The following is a 16,549-nucleotide window of genomic DNA, read 5'->3' on the forward strand; positions in this document are numbered from 1 at the left end:
TTGATATGTAAATTGATACTTGTATAGCGCACTACTCACCCACAAGTGTCTCAAGGCGCTTGTACGAATACCGCTGTGGAACCCATCCTGGCTTTCCCTGTGAGGCGTCCACTCCTGGGCACCCCCAAGGTGGAGGCCAGGCATCCTTAGCGTTGTGGGGGCCGTTGTGGAGATTAAGCAAGCTATTGCCCAGAGTTGCAGACTGGGACTCCATGATTGGAATGGCACCGAGGCGAGAATTATCAGGTCCGTGGAATTTTTGAGCCCAAGACCCACCGAGGCGGGGAATTGAACCCTGGTCCCAGGCTAGACCTCTGCATCAGGGTCTGCCGCTCTAATCATTGAGCCACACTTCTCCACGAACAGAGATCCAAAAGTGTGTACTAGGGGATATCCCTGGGCATACCCATGTAACAATATACCTTGAAAAATACAAACAAATAAAGATAGAAAAACAGACACTTGTAGAGGTAGGGATCGGGGTAGGAAAAGGCTAATGGGGTTATATGGGTTTGCATAAGGACCAAAAACCTACATAACTGAACTTGCATAAAAGAACTAGCAATTTTAAAATTCAGCTTTCACCACATGGGTTTCCGCCCAAAATGTTGCCACTGGGTCAGGGTACTGTATATCTACCCTAGGATACAGGTATGTAGCGGAGGCATCTTGTCAGAGGACTGGGTGGTGCGGGGGAGTACGAGGCAGGGCTGCCCACTCTCGCCGCTATTATTCGCACTTGTAATAGAACCCCTGGCGGCCTCACTTAGAAAGGAGTGCGGGATGATGGGGGTGAGACTGGGAGAGATGACACACCTGATCTCTCTGTACGCCGATGATGTGATCTGTTACCTGCAGCGACTGGCGGAAACGGTCCCACGGCTCTTGTAGCGTCTGGAGCGGTTTGGGAGAATTGCTGGACTACATGTGAATAAGAGGAAATCGCTGCTGTTCCCTTTGTGAGTGCTGGAGGGGAGGCTGGAGGCGTAAATGCCACAGGTGGGCCTGTGCTGGGAGGTGTCATCCTTCAGATATGTGGGTATTATAGCAGGTCATAGCCTGGAGGATCGGGAATGCCTCGGAGTGAGTCCACTACTGTTGGTTGTGACTAGGGCCATTCAATTGTGGAATACACTGCTCCTTTCCACTATGCAAAAGACACACACTTGATGGACGGAATGCAAAACAAATCAAAACATTCACCCCCAGTCAAGAGATCTGGGTTAAATCCATCATTCTTTTGCTAACTATGCCACCCCAGTTTAGACCTGGCCATATGCAAATCAGTCTTGACCCTGTGCCTCATGGGAACAGTCCAGACCGAACTGCCAAGCCAGGTCCTCCCTGGACCGGAAACAAGCATCCTAGGACCGGTTTCAGGGTTTCACCCCTCTTCAGCCAGGATAGTTTGATTCCAGTGGCACAGTTAGCCCGGGACCCACATCTGGGCATACCCGGCGCACTTAGGGCGAGAAAGCAAAAGACACACAATTGATGGACGGAATGTAGAACAAATCAAAACATTCACCCCCAATCAAGAGATCTGGGTTAAATTCATCATTCTTTTGCTCACCATGCCACCCCAGTTTAGACCTGGCCATATGCAAATCAGTTTTGACCCTGTGCCTCATGGAACAGTCCAGACCGAACTGCCAAGCCAGGTCCTCCCTGGACCGGAAACAAGCATTCTAGGACCGGAAGGCCTGGCTTGGCAGTTCGGGCTGGACTGTTTTCCTTGAGGCACAGGGTCAAGACGGATTTGCATATGGCTGGGTTCAAACTGGAATGGCATGGTGAGCAAAAAAAGATGGATTAAGGCCGAGATCTCTGTACTGGGGTGAATGTATGACATTGTTCTGCATTCTGATCATCAACTGTTGTTTTTGCCTTTCCACTATGGGTAGGGTGGCGGTTGCTAAGATGGTGTTCCTACAAAGGGTCCTGTATACCGTTCAGAACATACTGTACACTCGTCCCTGTAGCTTCTTTCGAAAATTGGACAGTCTCTTGCAGCGCTTAATTTTTTTAAAAATATAAGTGCCAGGGTCCTCCTCAGTGGGCCACTTCAGCTCGCCCCACCCATTGCCCCTGTCAGCACTGAATATAGTACTTAATGCGGATTGTACACCGCAATACAATCCCTCCGCGGTCGTTACAACAACCACATTGTTACAACGCAGTGCCATTACCCCGCAAGCCGTTACAACGACTTGCACTAGATGGCGCGCTGGACTTAGGCCAACTCCAGTGTGTGCAACAGTAGGGAAGGTGTTGGAATAGTAAACCATACTATTCCTTAGTCTAGCGCAAGTCGTTGTAATGACTTGCGTAGTAATGGGACAGCGTTGTAACAACGCGTTCGTTGTAACGACCGTGTTGTGATTGTATCGCTGTGTAAACCCCATCCAGGCGTCGGATCTCCCCTCCCTGCTTCCCCCCCTCTTCCAACCTGTTATGCTCTGCTACCTCAAATCACCACTGACAACTTCTGTTGGGTGCCTGAAAAGGTCGCAGTTTATTCATATCACAAAACTTTATACAATCGTAACGCATTGTTCAAGGTCATGTACATAATGCATGGTTAATCTTGTCCCAGCTCTGTCAATCAACTGGGAGGGGAGGGAACCCTTTCTGCTTCCGGGTTTAGGCTTCAGCTTGCTACCGAATGGGCGGATCTCCGTTTAGACCTGCCCGGGCCGCAAGTGCCGTCCCGCTCGCCCTGTGACCTTACAGGGGCCCTCCCTTCTCCCCGAGGCCCCTGCCGGCTGGCATCCCAAGGGCCTTTCTTGTGTATCTACTGTAACTTCTTGTGACTGGGTCCTTTGTTTTTGTCTCCCTCTGAGCCCCTGCCGTGAGGCATCCCAAGGGTCATGGGGAGAGTATTGTCTCTAATCCTTGTTGGCGGCGTGCCGCCCTTTTGGCTCCCTCAGTGCCCCTGCCGTGCGGCATCCCCAAGGCATTGCGAGAGCCTCTCATCTATCTTCTACTGGGTTCTCCCCTTTCTTTTGTTAGCTTAGTCTGCCTAGCTCCGCTACCCTCCACCTTGCAGCTGCGACGCCCGACTTTTAGGTGTGGGTGGGTGGGTTTCTTCTTCACTCGCCCTTGGCCCGGGAGGGGGAATTGTGGAGACCTGCCCTGGTGGCCCCCCTTTTATTCCCCCCCCTGGCCCACGAGCGCGACCCCTGATTGGGGGGGGCTCGCTCCCGCCTTCGGGGCCAATCCTGGCCCCCGACGGCCTAGCCCTTCATTTAAATTCCTGTGGGGGTGGCCGGGGGAGGGGCGCCGCCCCCGGACGGCGTTTTGCCTGGGCCCCTAACGGGTCCGGCTTCGCCTACCCGGCCCGGGCTCTAACCCCATCCAGGCGTCGGATCTCCCCTCCCTGCTTCCCCCCCTCTTCCAACCTGTTATGCTCTGCTACCTCAAATCACCACTGACAACTTCTGTTGGGTGCCTGAAAAGGTCGCAGTTTATTCATATCACAAAACTTTATACAATCGTAACGCATTGTTCAAGGTCATGTACATAATGCATGGTTAATCTTGTCCCAGCTCTGTCAATCAACTGGGAGGGGAGGGAACCCTTTCTGCTTCCGGGTTTAGGCTTCAGCTTGCTACCGAATGGGCGGATCTCCGTTTAGACCTGCCCGGGCCGCAAGTGCCGTCCCGCTCGCCCTGTGACCTTACAGGGGCCCTCCCTTCTCCCCGAGGCCCCTGCCGGCTGGCATCCCAAGGGCCTTTCTTGTGTATCTACTGTAACTTCTTGTGACTGGGTCCTTTGTTTTTGTCTCCCTCTGAGCCCCTGCCGTGAGGCATCCCAAGGGTCATGGGGAGAGTATTGTCTCTAATCCTTGTTGGCGGCGTGCCGCCCTTTTGGCTCCCTCAGTGCCCCTGCCGTGCGGCATCCCCAAGGCATTGCGAGAGCCTCTCATCTATCTTCTACTGGGTTCTCCCCTTTCTTTTGTTAGCTTAGTCTGCCTAGCTCCGCCACGCTCCCTATGGTTTTTCGATCAGAGGGAGCTCCCCCCTCGCCGCCTCCTACCCCCGACTGTCATAGGAAACCCCTCTGTTCCAGAACCCCCACGATGTTCAGCAGGAACATATCCATACCCACCCCTGTGAAGTTTATGAACCCATGCCGCACGAAGCCCCAGCCATTTGCCTTACATACTTTTGCCATGGTGATATTAAGTTTTTTCCTAGACTTTTCCACGGCCCCCAGGTCAATCGCCCCCCGCCAGGTGCTCCGCACTATGATTTCTGAAAAAATTATGTCCGCGGGGCGTGTCATTCTTGCTAATGCTGTGAGGCCCTTCCGCATGTTTTCCAGGAGTGCCTTTCGCCCCATTGCCGCCAAGTCATTCCCGCCCAAGTGGACCACCACTGCGTCTGGCTTGCTGCCCCGCCGTAGTGCCTCCTGCGCCATGGACAACAGCTCCCCCCATCTCATCCCGGGGCGCCCCCACCATTCTATGTCGGTGTCCCGCAGCCAGATACCGCCAAAGTCCCGTCTAGCCGCTGCCCACCGCTGTGCCCGCGTAACGTACGAGTGCCCCACGATCCACACCTTCTTGCGTGTAGCCTCCGAGCCTAGAAGAGATGGGAAAGGGGGGGAGGGGGGGGCTTAGAATGCTGCTGGGCGAATGTACCGCTTGTACGCGCCGGATGCCCACCGCCCTATCCCCTTAATAGCGCCCCCCCCCATGCCCAGCCCTGCCGCCGTCGTTGCCGCACCGATCCTGAAGGAGTGCGACCCATATTCCCAAGCGGGGAGGCCCAACGCTTCCAATGCCTTCCTCATTACTGCTATAAACTGAAAGCGGCTGAGGAAAGATCCATCTTTGTGCTGAAATAGCGGCCCCGTCCTCCCCTGCACGCTCTCTAGGTGCCTCTTTAGCAAACATACCGGGCAATGGTCTTCATTGTCCGTGCAGCGCAGTCTGGTCCATGCTCCCTTGCCTGTCTGGTCCGTCTTGGACCTCCTTAGCAGTATGTCCATGTGCTCCTCCTGCATGACCACCCCTTCTCTCTGTAAGCAAGCTGCTCCTGCCTCTACCACCGAGGGGGCTACCACCTCGCTGACCCTATATGCCCCGAAGAAAGCTACTGCAAATGCCGCCCGGAACAGCTTGACTTCACACCACGAGAAGCATATCCCGTCCAGGACCCCCAGCATTGCCTGCAGTAATCTGAAATGGATGGGGCGCCTTGCATCCTCTGGTGCCTGCTGCAACCTACCCCACCCTTTCATGGCCATGCGGCATTCAAATCCCCCTGTTTGATCGGCCTGCCCTGCCAATTGCGTGTAGTAAGCTACTGCACTTAAATGTGCTTGTGCCCAAGATTTTGTTTTCCCTTCCTGGAAAGCCCACTCGATGAACTCCAGGATGTCCCTTTTTGAGGCCAACTGCCCCCTCCGCAGGCCAGCTTGAGCCCTGAAAGTTTCCCAGCATTTTCGATACCGGCTGTTGGTCTTTGGGGCCAGTGCATTCTCCAGCAGCCATCTCAAACCGCTTCCACCCATGCCCACGCTTCCTCCGGCATCGGGGTCATCTGCACGTCTGCGCCCGGAGCTAGCTTCCTGAATCTGTCCCACTGGAAACGAGAAATAGCATCCGCCACTAAGTTTTCCACGCCCGGAATGTGCCTGGCCCTTAATGCAATGTTCCCTCTCAACTGGCAGCCCACTAACTTTCTCAGCAAGGCCGCCACTGCTGGGCAACGCGCTGTTCCTGTATTGATCGCCTGCACCACTGCGTGGTTGTCTGACCACAAAGTAATCTGTCTATTCGCTAGTTGGGAGGCCCAGATGTTGAAAGCTACTACAATGGGAAACAGTTCTAGTAGAGATATGTTTGAGGTTAACCCTGCTGTGCGCCATGCCTCCGGCCAAGCCCCTGCCGACCACGCCGTCCCCAACAGGGCCCCGAAGCCGTAACCCCCTGCTGCGTCAGTGTAGAGTTCCACTTCACAGGCCAGAGCCCAGGGGGCCCGCCAGATCAGGGTGCCATTGAACTCTGTTAGAAAACTCTCCCATTGGACCAAGTCGTCCCTTACTCCCTGCGTGATGCGAACCCTGTGGTGTTTGTGTGCCAGACCCCTCGTGAGCCAGGCTATCCGCCGGGCGAAAGCGCGTCCTGCGGGGATGACCCTTGTGGCAAAGTTCAGTTTCCCCAGTAGCTGCTGCAGCTCTCCCAGGGTCGCCTTCTTCTGCTGCCTCAACCTACGTATATCGTTGAGCATGTCCGCTATCTTGTCAGGTGGCAGCTTGCATGTCCCTGCCACTGAGTCCAGCTCTATCCCCAGGAATGTCAGTTTTGTTGTGGGACCCTCTGTTTTCTCGTGGGCTAGCGGGATCCCGAGCTCTTCCGTCAGCGCCCTGAAACTAGCGAGGAGGTTGGTGCAGTCCTCTGTGCCTGCCCTACCCACGAACAGAAAATCGTCCAGATAGTGGACCCGCCCTCCACTTGGCGTCCGCTGCCCCAGTTCCCATTCTAAGAAACTGCTAAAGGCCTCAAAATGTGAACATGATATTGCGCAGCCCATGGGGAGGCACTTATCGTAGTAGTAACCCCCATCCAGTCTAAAGCCCAACAAGTGATAGCTGTCTGGGTGCACCGGTAGTAGCCTAAACGCTGACTCTATATCGGATTTGGCCATGAGGGCCCCCTCCCCTTCCTGTCTAATCAGGTCCACAGCATCGTCGACCGAGGCATAGGCCACCGAGCATGCTCCCTGCTCCAACCAGTCGTTGACTGACTCCCCCTCCGGGTATGATAGATGGTGAATCAAGCGGAATTTGCCTGGCTCCTTCTTGGGGACTAAACCCAGCGGGGATATTATCAAGTCCTCCATTGGCGGAGTGGGGAAAGGGCCCGCCACCCGGCCCAGCCCAACCTCCTTTTCCACCTTCTGTTTTGCTACCTCAGGGGCGTCTTTGACCGATTTCAAATTAGTGCTCTCCCGCGCCCCCTTCGGGCCGCAATATGGGATGGGGAAACCGCGCGTAAACCCTTCCGCCAATAGTTTCCTCTCTGTGATTTTTTGGTACCTGTTCAGTAGTTGCAATAGCCTACCTGCTCTTATGGGTGTGGGGAGCGCCTGTCCCCCGCCCCCTTCACCCCCGGCCCCCCCCGTTGGGGCCTGCGCCTCACTTCTATTTCTTTGGGTCAGCTTTTGGCTTTTCTGCTGCCTGCCCTGTGTGACGCCGGCATCTGACCGCGGGATGGTTCCCCCCGCAAGACCCGCACTCATGCTTGAATTTGCATGCGGCCCCCCACTTGCACTCGTCCTTGTCAAACTTCCAACATGTTTTGTTGGATTTCGTGGCTGTTTGTCCCCTACCCTTGTGGTCCTTCCCATACCCTTCAAATTTGCCCTTACTCCCGTAGGCACGAAAATTAGACTCCTTCACCCCCACTCCTTCTCTGGCCGCCACCATGTGTTTGGAATAGCCCTCCATGTCCTGGCAGTCCCAGCCTATCGTTGGCCATACCTGCATTTTTTCCCTGAAGCCCTCGTCATATTGTAGCCATGCATTCCCCTGGAACTGCTGCTGCGCCTCGTGCACCTTCTGCTCGTATAGTATCAGTGCAGCTGCGCTTTCTGGAAATTTCTCAATAAATACGCACGCTAATGTCCTAAAGGCTTTTAACCAGTTCTCTATGCTTCTTTCCACCCTGGGTTTCCTGGGGCCCCTCCTGTCCTCATCTTTCCTGTCCTGAGTGGTTAGATCCAGGCCTGCCTGCCTCACCTCTAGCAGGGAAAATATGTCTATAAATTCCTTCCTCCAGATTCTCTCCTTCACCGTGAGCGGGATGAGGTTTGCCAGACCCAGCAACCTTGTTGTCGTGGGAGGGTCGCTTGGGGATGGGCGTATGTACTCGCTTGCCGGCTTGCCCTCGCCTACCCCGGCTGTGGCTGCGCCCTCCCCTGTCCTGGCCTCAGCGTGCCCCTGCCCTGTGTGCACTGCCTCTGCCCCCTCTCCCTGGCCACCCCCTGCGGGCTCCTCATCCGCCCCCCCGGCTGCTTGTGGCCCTTGCTTGGCCGCTTTGTCCGCCGCCATGTTCCTTGCTGGCCCCCATGCGTTCCAAGGTGTATTTCCTGGGAATGCCACCCCACTACCTGGCCATTGCCACCAGGGTACCCAGGGTGGCGGTTGCATCGCTCCCCCGGGCCAGGCCTCCAGGCCTGCGCCTGTCTGCCAGGGCGATGGTGTCTGCCATGGGCCCCCTCCTGTCGCGCTGTTACCTGTCTCTGCTTGTGGCCCCTTTCTGTTTTGTGGCCCCAGCCCCCCTGGCTGCCCCCGAGCGCTGCGTGGTAGTCCATGCTTACCCAGGGTGCTCTGCGTGGGTCCTTCCGGCGGGGCCGCCGTGTTGGCCACAAACCCCTCGCCCTCGCTGCTCTCGTCCGAGTCCGAGCTGTCCACCTGCACCGCTGGCGGTTGGGTCTTCCTCCTGGTTGCTTGCGACGAGGTTCCCTCTTTGTTTGCCCGTGTTTTGTTTTCGTGGGGGGGCGCCGTGTTGGCTACAGACCCCCCTGTCTTAGCTCTCTTTGGTGGCGGCGTGGGCACCTGGCTCCGTCGCCTCCCTTTCCCAGGGGGGGCTTCTTTGATCTGCTGCTCCATCCAGCTCCTGCCCTTCAGTGCCACCAGTGCCCTTGCCTGTTCCAGCATGTCCAATAAATCCTCGTCCATGTCGTCCTCCTTGCGTTTCCTTGTGCCTGTTGTCCCTGTGGCCGGCTGCTCCTGTGGTTCCCTGAAGCGGGCTGGGGGCTGCCTCTTCCTTCCTGCCGCCCCTTTCCTGCTTGCCATCCTCTTTCCCGGTTTCTCCTTCGCTGCTGCTGCAACCTGCTCTAAGGACGTGTACTGTCCCTTTAAGTGGGCGCGTCCCTCTCCAACTCCCTCCCCTCCGATGCTGAAATTGATGAAGGCGGAAGCGTGTTGGAGCGAGGCGTGCTGGAGAGAGGCCGCCTGCGTGGAGGTGCAGCCGGGCGGCTCGCTGTTGGTGTCCCGGGAATGGCGCGCTGGCGAGAGGCTGCCTGCGTCGCTGCGAGGTTGGTGTTTGCCCTGATATTCGCCGTCCCCGGGGGTCCTTCGGTGCTGGCTGCCCTTTCCGCTGCCTGCGTCGCTCCGCCCTTCCGCCGCTGATGATTCTTGATCGGAGACTCAGCAAGGCTCGTGTCCCGACCTCTGCTGAAGCGTGGGCTGCCTGTGTTCTACGCGTCGAGACCTCGGAATTCCTTCGGCGCCAAAATCCGGTCACCGCTGCCGCCGCTGCTTCTTCAGGTGATCCCGCGCCGATTTCTTCACTCGCCCTTGGCCCGGGAGGGGGAATTGTGGAGACCTGCCCTGGTGGCCCCCCTTTTATTCCCCCCCCTGGCCCACGAGCGCGACCCCTGATTGGGGGGGGCTCGCTCCCGCCTTCGGGGCCAATCCTGGCCCCCGACGGCCTAGCCCTTCATTTAAATTCCTGTGGGGGTGGCCGGGGGAGGGGCGCCGCCCCCGGACGGCGTTTTGCCCGGGCCCCTAACGGGTACGGCTTCGCCTACCCGGCCCGGGCTCTAATCCGCGTTAAGGTTGTTTCCCATCAGCACTGCCAAGAAGATTACAAACACACCTTCTAACCATCACACTCCTACAAGTATGAGAGTTCAGACAATTCCGGCCACCAAAGCTATTATAATGGCTTGGGTGGTCTGTATTAGTCATTTTCAATGAATATTGAATTTATAAATAACTTCTGTTATGCTGCTCTCTAAATAGAGGGCGTGCAATAGGTACCGGTGCTGACAATTATGTGCGGGTGCCAAGCACCAGAAACAACCGGCTCAAATTAAGCACTGGTCTCTTGACACTGTTGGTGTGGGCGGGAAGGAGCAGGGTTGCACTCTCACAGCTCAAATGTGACCCACAGGAGGGGGAATGGGCTTTCCAGACCTAGAGCTGCATTACTATGCCTCCAAGTTGCAATTCGTGGCACAATGGGTGACGGAAGAAGATAACGGCGAACAGAGACAGCTGAGGGCCATGCACTGCATGCTCTCTTTGATGGAGCTACTCATGCTTGGGAGCATAGTCCCTGCGAGAACCCCATACATCATAGGCAAAACGGCAGAGATATGGGAGTGAGTAATAATCATGGGTTCTTAAGAAACCACCCTTCGCCAGAGAACTAGATATGTGGATGATGCTGCCATTTCACCGTATCGACCAAGATATGACAATGGCCTGGTGGAGGGAAGACGGCTGCGTCACACTGGGATATTTATATCAAAAATAACATGTACGGCAAGGGAAATATGAACAGACTTCCCGAACAGCCCAAGGGAAACCGTCAACCAACAATTAGTGTTAACAGCAGGGGCCATGAGGCACATGGTTACCTTCCTATACAAAACGTTACAGGAAGATAGGGGTCGGAGGGAGATCCCTGGTAGACGTTCATGGGAGGAAGATTTAGGAGCCCCTTAGAGGATGTGGTTTGGAGTGCGACAGGTGAATTAGTTCAAAAATGTCTTGTAATGCCCGTTTTAGATTGACTCCATTCAACTACCTGCACCGTACGTACCTAACACCCATTAAGCTTAGCTGGGTGTATGTGGGGAGAGGAGCAGTGTGTCCCCAGGTGTGGCTGGTGCAGCGTTTCTTCATGTGGCATGGGAATGCCGTACGATTCTGCAATATTGGCAGTAGGTGGTAGAACGAATGAGGGAGGAGACCGGTCTGATCCAAGCAGCTACCTGTTGGGTATAGTTAAGAAACCAAGGGAGGGTAATATACGTCGGAAGTTCCTGAAGTTGGTGTTGGCAAAGCAGAGAGTGCCCATCAGATGGATGAGCCCAAGAACGCCCTCTATAGAACTATGGCACAAAGATATGATGGAATGGCCCCGGGCGGAGGAAGTGTATATGAAGAGATGATAGGCTGGAGGAGGATTAGACAGAATGGGCGTCTCTCATGGGTAGCATGTCTCAGGATGCCGGGGAGAATGGAGCTGCAGCTGAGGGGGTGAAAGCTCACAGGAAAGCTTCACACAAGAGGTACAGCGCAGCATGCTCTGACATGTACCTTGCTGACGGCGCATTGACCATAAATAGGTTTAGAACCATTGACCATAAATAGGTTTAGAACCATGATGGGTTGGGAATCATTCGTAATGGACCAGACGCTGGGGTCAATTGGGAAAAAATACTGCTACCAAATGGTCCGGAAGTAAGCTCGTTGGGGGGGGGTTATGACTGCACTGTACTTAATGTTGGGATTAAGTTTGCTTTGTTTGTCCTTTTTGTTTTGTGTATATGATTATAAAATGCAAGCATTTGTAAAAAAAAAAAAAAAAAGTGATGCACAGATGGGTAAATATAATCTTACATTGTAATGCAATTATCACAAAAAAAGCTGCGTATAAAGAAATTTTATAAAAAGATTGCATGAAAAAAAAATTTAGCTTTCAAGAGTTTACATTTTTGCATTTTCAACTGAAAAATAAGTATGCTACATCGTTTTTACCACAACTATTCCAGGTCTACATTTGTGCACACAACAGTTTTTGGGGAGATTATTTCTTGCATGCAGTTGAGTACCTTGTGAGACCCTAGATAGCGCTCTGCAGTGCAAGGAGGCGTGGCAAACCCAAACACAAATGGCTCCTCTCTGTTCGCAAACGAATACACCATTTTCTCTAGTCAGTTGCTTCCGAAACAAATTTAACTTTGCAGAAAAAAACATAAGAGGGCAGAATTTGACCTGTTCTCAGCAGCTCCACCCACACCATCACATGCTGTCTGACCTCTTGGAGTTCTGCCATTTGCAGCACAGTGATGCACTGTTTGCTGTTTTTATTTGTTTTTATTAAACCAACCGTGAACAAAAGCTAACCCAAGTAAAAACATGAAGAGAGCATTAAATAAGTATACATTGAAAATGTCTCAAAGACACTCGAAGCAGATTAGTTGAATGACTTGCAAAGTACCAACACAAGCTGTCACACTAGCTTAAAGTGTGAACTATATCTTGAATCACTAACATAAATATGGTAAATTAAAAAAAAAAAGTAAATGCTTACTCGTGATGCGTTGTAAATTCGGAATATTCGGCTGATGATGTCTTCCTCTAAGTCAGCGGACACAAACTCCACCTGTATGGGACCGTGCCGGTGGACTCCATTTTCCGCCCAGTACTGCGGGCACAGCTAGTTGGAAAGCAAACGCGAGTTTGTTACTTCCAAGCACCACCCCATTTGATATCATGTATTGAATTCATGTCGTAATCTTTCATGCACTCCAAGATCTTTACTCTCATTAAATGTTTAATAGGCTTCATGGAGCTCTGTGCTAATGTGAAAAGCTCCACCGAATGGAAATGGCAGATGCCGGAGGGTAGGGGAGCCACATTAACATGCAGACTTCACTCCAAGACCCTCAGGGATGGTAGAGCGTGAGGCAGCTCAGGGGGTAGCCGGCTCCCTCTGCCCTGCTTAGATCTCGATGCGGCTTATGCCTTCGAGAAAGACTATGACCAGAGAAGAGCGCTCCATCAACCCCTCGGAATGTGATAACCACCCAACCTGTCATCTCACACCTCATGTTGAGATGATCTAGGGCATGACTGCCTCACAGAAGGCTTGTCATAATACTTCTAAAGGGAAAAGTGACGGAGCGTTGGGGGAGTGACAATGAGTGCAAACTCCTCTTCACACTGTGTGAAGTTAGAGCAAGCGTGCCGCATACCCAGAAGGCACAGACTGGACTGGCAGCGGCATCCTGACCAGGAGCCCTCGTCCGCAGGAAGCTGTATGACGAGGAGTTCCGAACAGCAGCTCCTTGGGTATAAGCATCCAATGGTGAATTAGAATTTGTGACGCACATCTCATAAAAAGAACCATCGCTAATGTGATTACATATGTACATAGTTGAGTGGCTCATTAGTATTCTTCAAATCTATTTCCCATTTCTTCTTAAATACAATTGGACTTGAATGTCCACATCAATTCTGAGGAAAAATGACATGCTTGTAGGGCTCCTCTATTTTAGTTGAGGCAGGATTGTTGCTTTGTAATACAACCATTGCTCCCCCCTAGGAGTACCATCGAGCAAACAAGCTCAGCATATAAACACAGCAGAACAGGAAAAAAGAACACTAGACAGAATAACAACGCTGATGTATTAATCCCTGAGCTGGCTGTATTCTATGTCTCTCTTGGTATTGCTACCACTCCACAACTTTTGTGAGAGCCTAATCCAAAGTACCCGGGCTGTTTCAGCCTTTACAAAAACTATAAAATCAGGTGTAGTCACGTGACATCATATGGAAAGAAAGTCCAAAGTTAGCCACCAAGAGAAGCTACGCACAAACATTCAACATTACTCATTCCCTAAGGTATCACACACAAACATCCCTAGCACAACACAATGATACAATTTTAGCAGCTTCCACGTCAGCTTCACCACCACTTCCCACCAAATATGGTTCGCGGAACAATATACATATTATTTGTCCCACTAACCTAAATGAAGAGAAGGCACTTCACAGACCGGAAACGTTCAACACAGCACAGATCAGATCCATGGTCCACGTGTGTTGTTTCACACCACAAATTAGCAGCGTCACATCCCACATACATTCAATCACCAGGCAACATGGACAAACCAAACTAAAAATGTTGATGCATCTTCACCATTGACAACAAGATTTTACAAACACTGCACTCATTTAACATAGCTCCTCTAACATGCAACAGAGCCGGCAACACCAGCGTCTGGGCAAGTGACATGTCACTGACCATAATGTTTGTAAGCAAAGATCTGTGAGCAGTCCGTAAAGCGCTTTAGCCAAACTGGACGCAAAAATTGTGTTGCCACACAACCCTAGAGATGGACCAGAACACCGCATCTGGAAAAAATCAACACGAAATGACCCTGACTATGGCATCTGAAGGACCGTCAAAAGTGTGCTGGAAAACCCCAACTGGGAACTCTAATTGCTACAAAGATGTAATAAATGTAGATTGCAAGCTAAACAAATGTCAGTAACATAACCTAATAAAATAGTCTGCCTGGGACAATTTATGTGCCAAAAATATGCATGTTAATCTGCTGAGTCAGGACATGGGTGATGAATAGTTGAAGTGCACCAGAGATGTTCTATTGTGCTGTGGCATATTTCTGAGATCTCAGCAACAATAAGATGATGGATGGAATGCTAATCTCAGCCACTGCCCATCACTCAGGCCACACTGCAGTCCATCATTTTTTACCCACCATGCCACTCTAGATAAAGGCCCGCCTTATTCAAATCAGCAGTAACCCTGCTGCTCATGAGAACAGCCCATCCCAAACTGCCAAGCAAGGTCCCCTGCAGAAGAGACCACACGAAAACTCAGATCGGTTTTGACCTACTTAGGGCACATCAGTGAGGTATAGCTTGAGTCTTATGACACAGTGAGCATGGAACCCACGTCTAGACATACCTATCGCACTTAGGATGTAAGTGGCAACAACATCAAGGTGAAGGCTGGAAAAAATCAATTATTCTCAGCCACTGGCAATTGCTCAGGCCACATTCCTGCCCTTTGTTTTCACCCACCGTACCACTCTGATCAAAAACAGTCTCGGGTTGCTTGTGGCTCCTTCTGGAGGGGGCCTCGCTTGGCAGTTCAGGACATACCTTTCCAAGTAGGAGCGGGACCAGTCCTGATATGCATAAGGTGGGCCTGTGTCCAGAGTGGCATGGTGGGCCAAAAGTGATGGACTGGTATACGGCTCAGAGCAAATGGCAGTACTGAGATTAAGCCCAGCATTCCATCCCTTACCTAGTTGATGTTATATTTCTGAGACCAGCACTCTACAAAATTACTACACATAAATTGTGGGCTGGCCCTGGCGTAAAACCCACAGATCCTATTTGCTTATGCGCTCTGGCCGAAGAAGTCGTCACAGGGAATCATGAAATCTAAAACATGTGGCCCTCACACAAGGAGGAAAAGAACAGCAGCGAGTTTCAGAGGTTGGAAACAACATGCTCCACAAAAGCAACCACACATCTCATTGTAAAGAAACCTCACTCACTCCCCCTGCTCAGTACCAAGGAGCCCGAATGTAAGCAGCACGCAATGCTCCAGCGCTGTTCCTCAAAGGCACTATATAGAAAGTTACAGTGACTTTGAAAAAGCCACAGGAGCAGCAATCACAGAGGGTTGCAAAGTGCAGAGCATACATCTCCACACACACACACACACACATACCATGCACACCTGGAGGTGGCACACCTTTTTAGATTTGCACACGAGAAGCGTATTAATTGAAGTAGACTGTCTTGACTGTTCTAGGAAAGCACAGTCCACCATCTTTTAGACATAGAAAAGGGTCCTTTCGGTACGGTACCTGCGCGGGGTCAACGTCATTCAGCATTACGATGGAGGTGCAGTGGTAGTCCAGGACAAGCCTCCAGAAATCTTTCACTGTATTTGGCAAAGGGTGCTGTGTGACGATGAAGGCGGAAGGCTGTTTGTAGCTCTGCAGGGCAGGGGGTAGAGGAGAAAAAGAAACACCTGTCAGACATGGGAATAAAGCACCAATCCACAGGTAACGGTAGAGGGATCTTGCGGAATTTTATTTTTAAATGAAAAAATGTGCCCTTTTTTTTTAACCATGAATGTAACTCCCTGCTTAGCTTTCAACAAGTGTTACTGTGTGAAGGAGTTGCTGCCCAGTTCCCAAATCAAGGAGTTTTTTTTTACAGTGTATAAGAAAAAGTCCTTAAACAGCGAATACCCCATCCTTCCTCTGCTATGACAGTTTGGTCAGCTCTAACTCTGCACAATCACTGACTACCTTTCTGTCACGTTAACACAACTCTGAACTGCGCAAACATTTTACACTACTTTGTGAAAACCAGAAATGTAGGAAAGCTGCTCGAAACTTATGGGAGGACGAAGGGAACAATTTACGAGTGAGACCTTTAGAGAATTGACGCAATACTTATAATTTAGTTCTGGGATTGTCATCCTTCATACTACAGAATTACTGGGGACTCTGCCCTTTTAATTCTTCTACAAGCACACACAAGTGCGAAGACACACACACATGCCTGAGCGTACAGACTATGGAGTCTAGACCAGCGGTTCTTAACCTGTGGTCCGGGGATCTATGGGGTCTGCAACGCCTGTTCAAGGTTTTCACAACTGCTTAGAAAATTAAATAACATTAGCAGATTAATAGTGTGCACACATTCATAAATATTACACAAAATAAGAATTCATCAAACGAATACACAAACGATTAAATATTTTATCTAACTACCAAACAAATATAAAAAAAATTACATTTTAATGGGAAGGTTGGAGCTTTTCTAAATTCAATTGAGGCCACATATAGTACATAATATATTCTATTTGATGCACTTGCATTTATCTTTTTCATATTTCTTTGAGAATTAAATTAAATATTTAATCATCAGTGTATTTGTTAAATGAATGCTTGTTTCTGTCTTTTTGTGCATTGATTTGCTGTTCAAATTATCAAATTAGTTTAGGCTGGGGTGCCCAGCTTCCAGT

At 51.4% G+C, this 16,549-nt stretch overlaps 1 protein-coding gene across 12 annotated transcripts in view; it reads right to left on the reverse strand.

The window, feature by feature from the left end:
- PTPRM (protein tyrosine phosphatase receptor type M) overlaps positions 1–16,549 on the reverse strand; it is a 1,478,792-nt gene that overhangs the window by 33,045 nt on the left and 1,429,198 nt on the right. For all 12 annotated transcript variants that reach the window (XM_085607017.1, XM_085607015.1, XM_085607014.1 and 9 more), the window contains 2 exons: positions 15,378–15,509; positions 12,062–12,187 (listed from right to left, as the gene is read on the reverse strand). In XM_085607017.1, the coding sequence (XP_085463143.1) occupies positions 12,062–12,187; positions 15,378–15,509 (258 nt within the window). The remainder of the gene's footprint in view (positions 1–12,061; positions 12,188–15,377; positions 15,510–16,549) is intronic.

The sequence above is a fragment of the Triturus cristatus genome, chromosome 5_2, assembly GCF_964204655.1.
Source record: "Triturus cristatus chromosome 5_2, aTriCri1.1, whole genome shotgun sequence".
In the NCBI taxonomy this organism is placed as follows: Eukaryota; Metazoa; Chordata; class Amphibia; order Caudata; family Salamandridae; genus Triturus; species Triturus cristatus.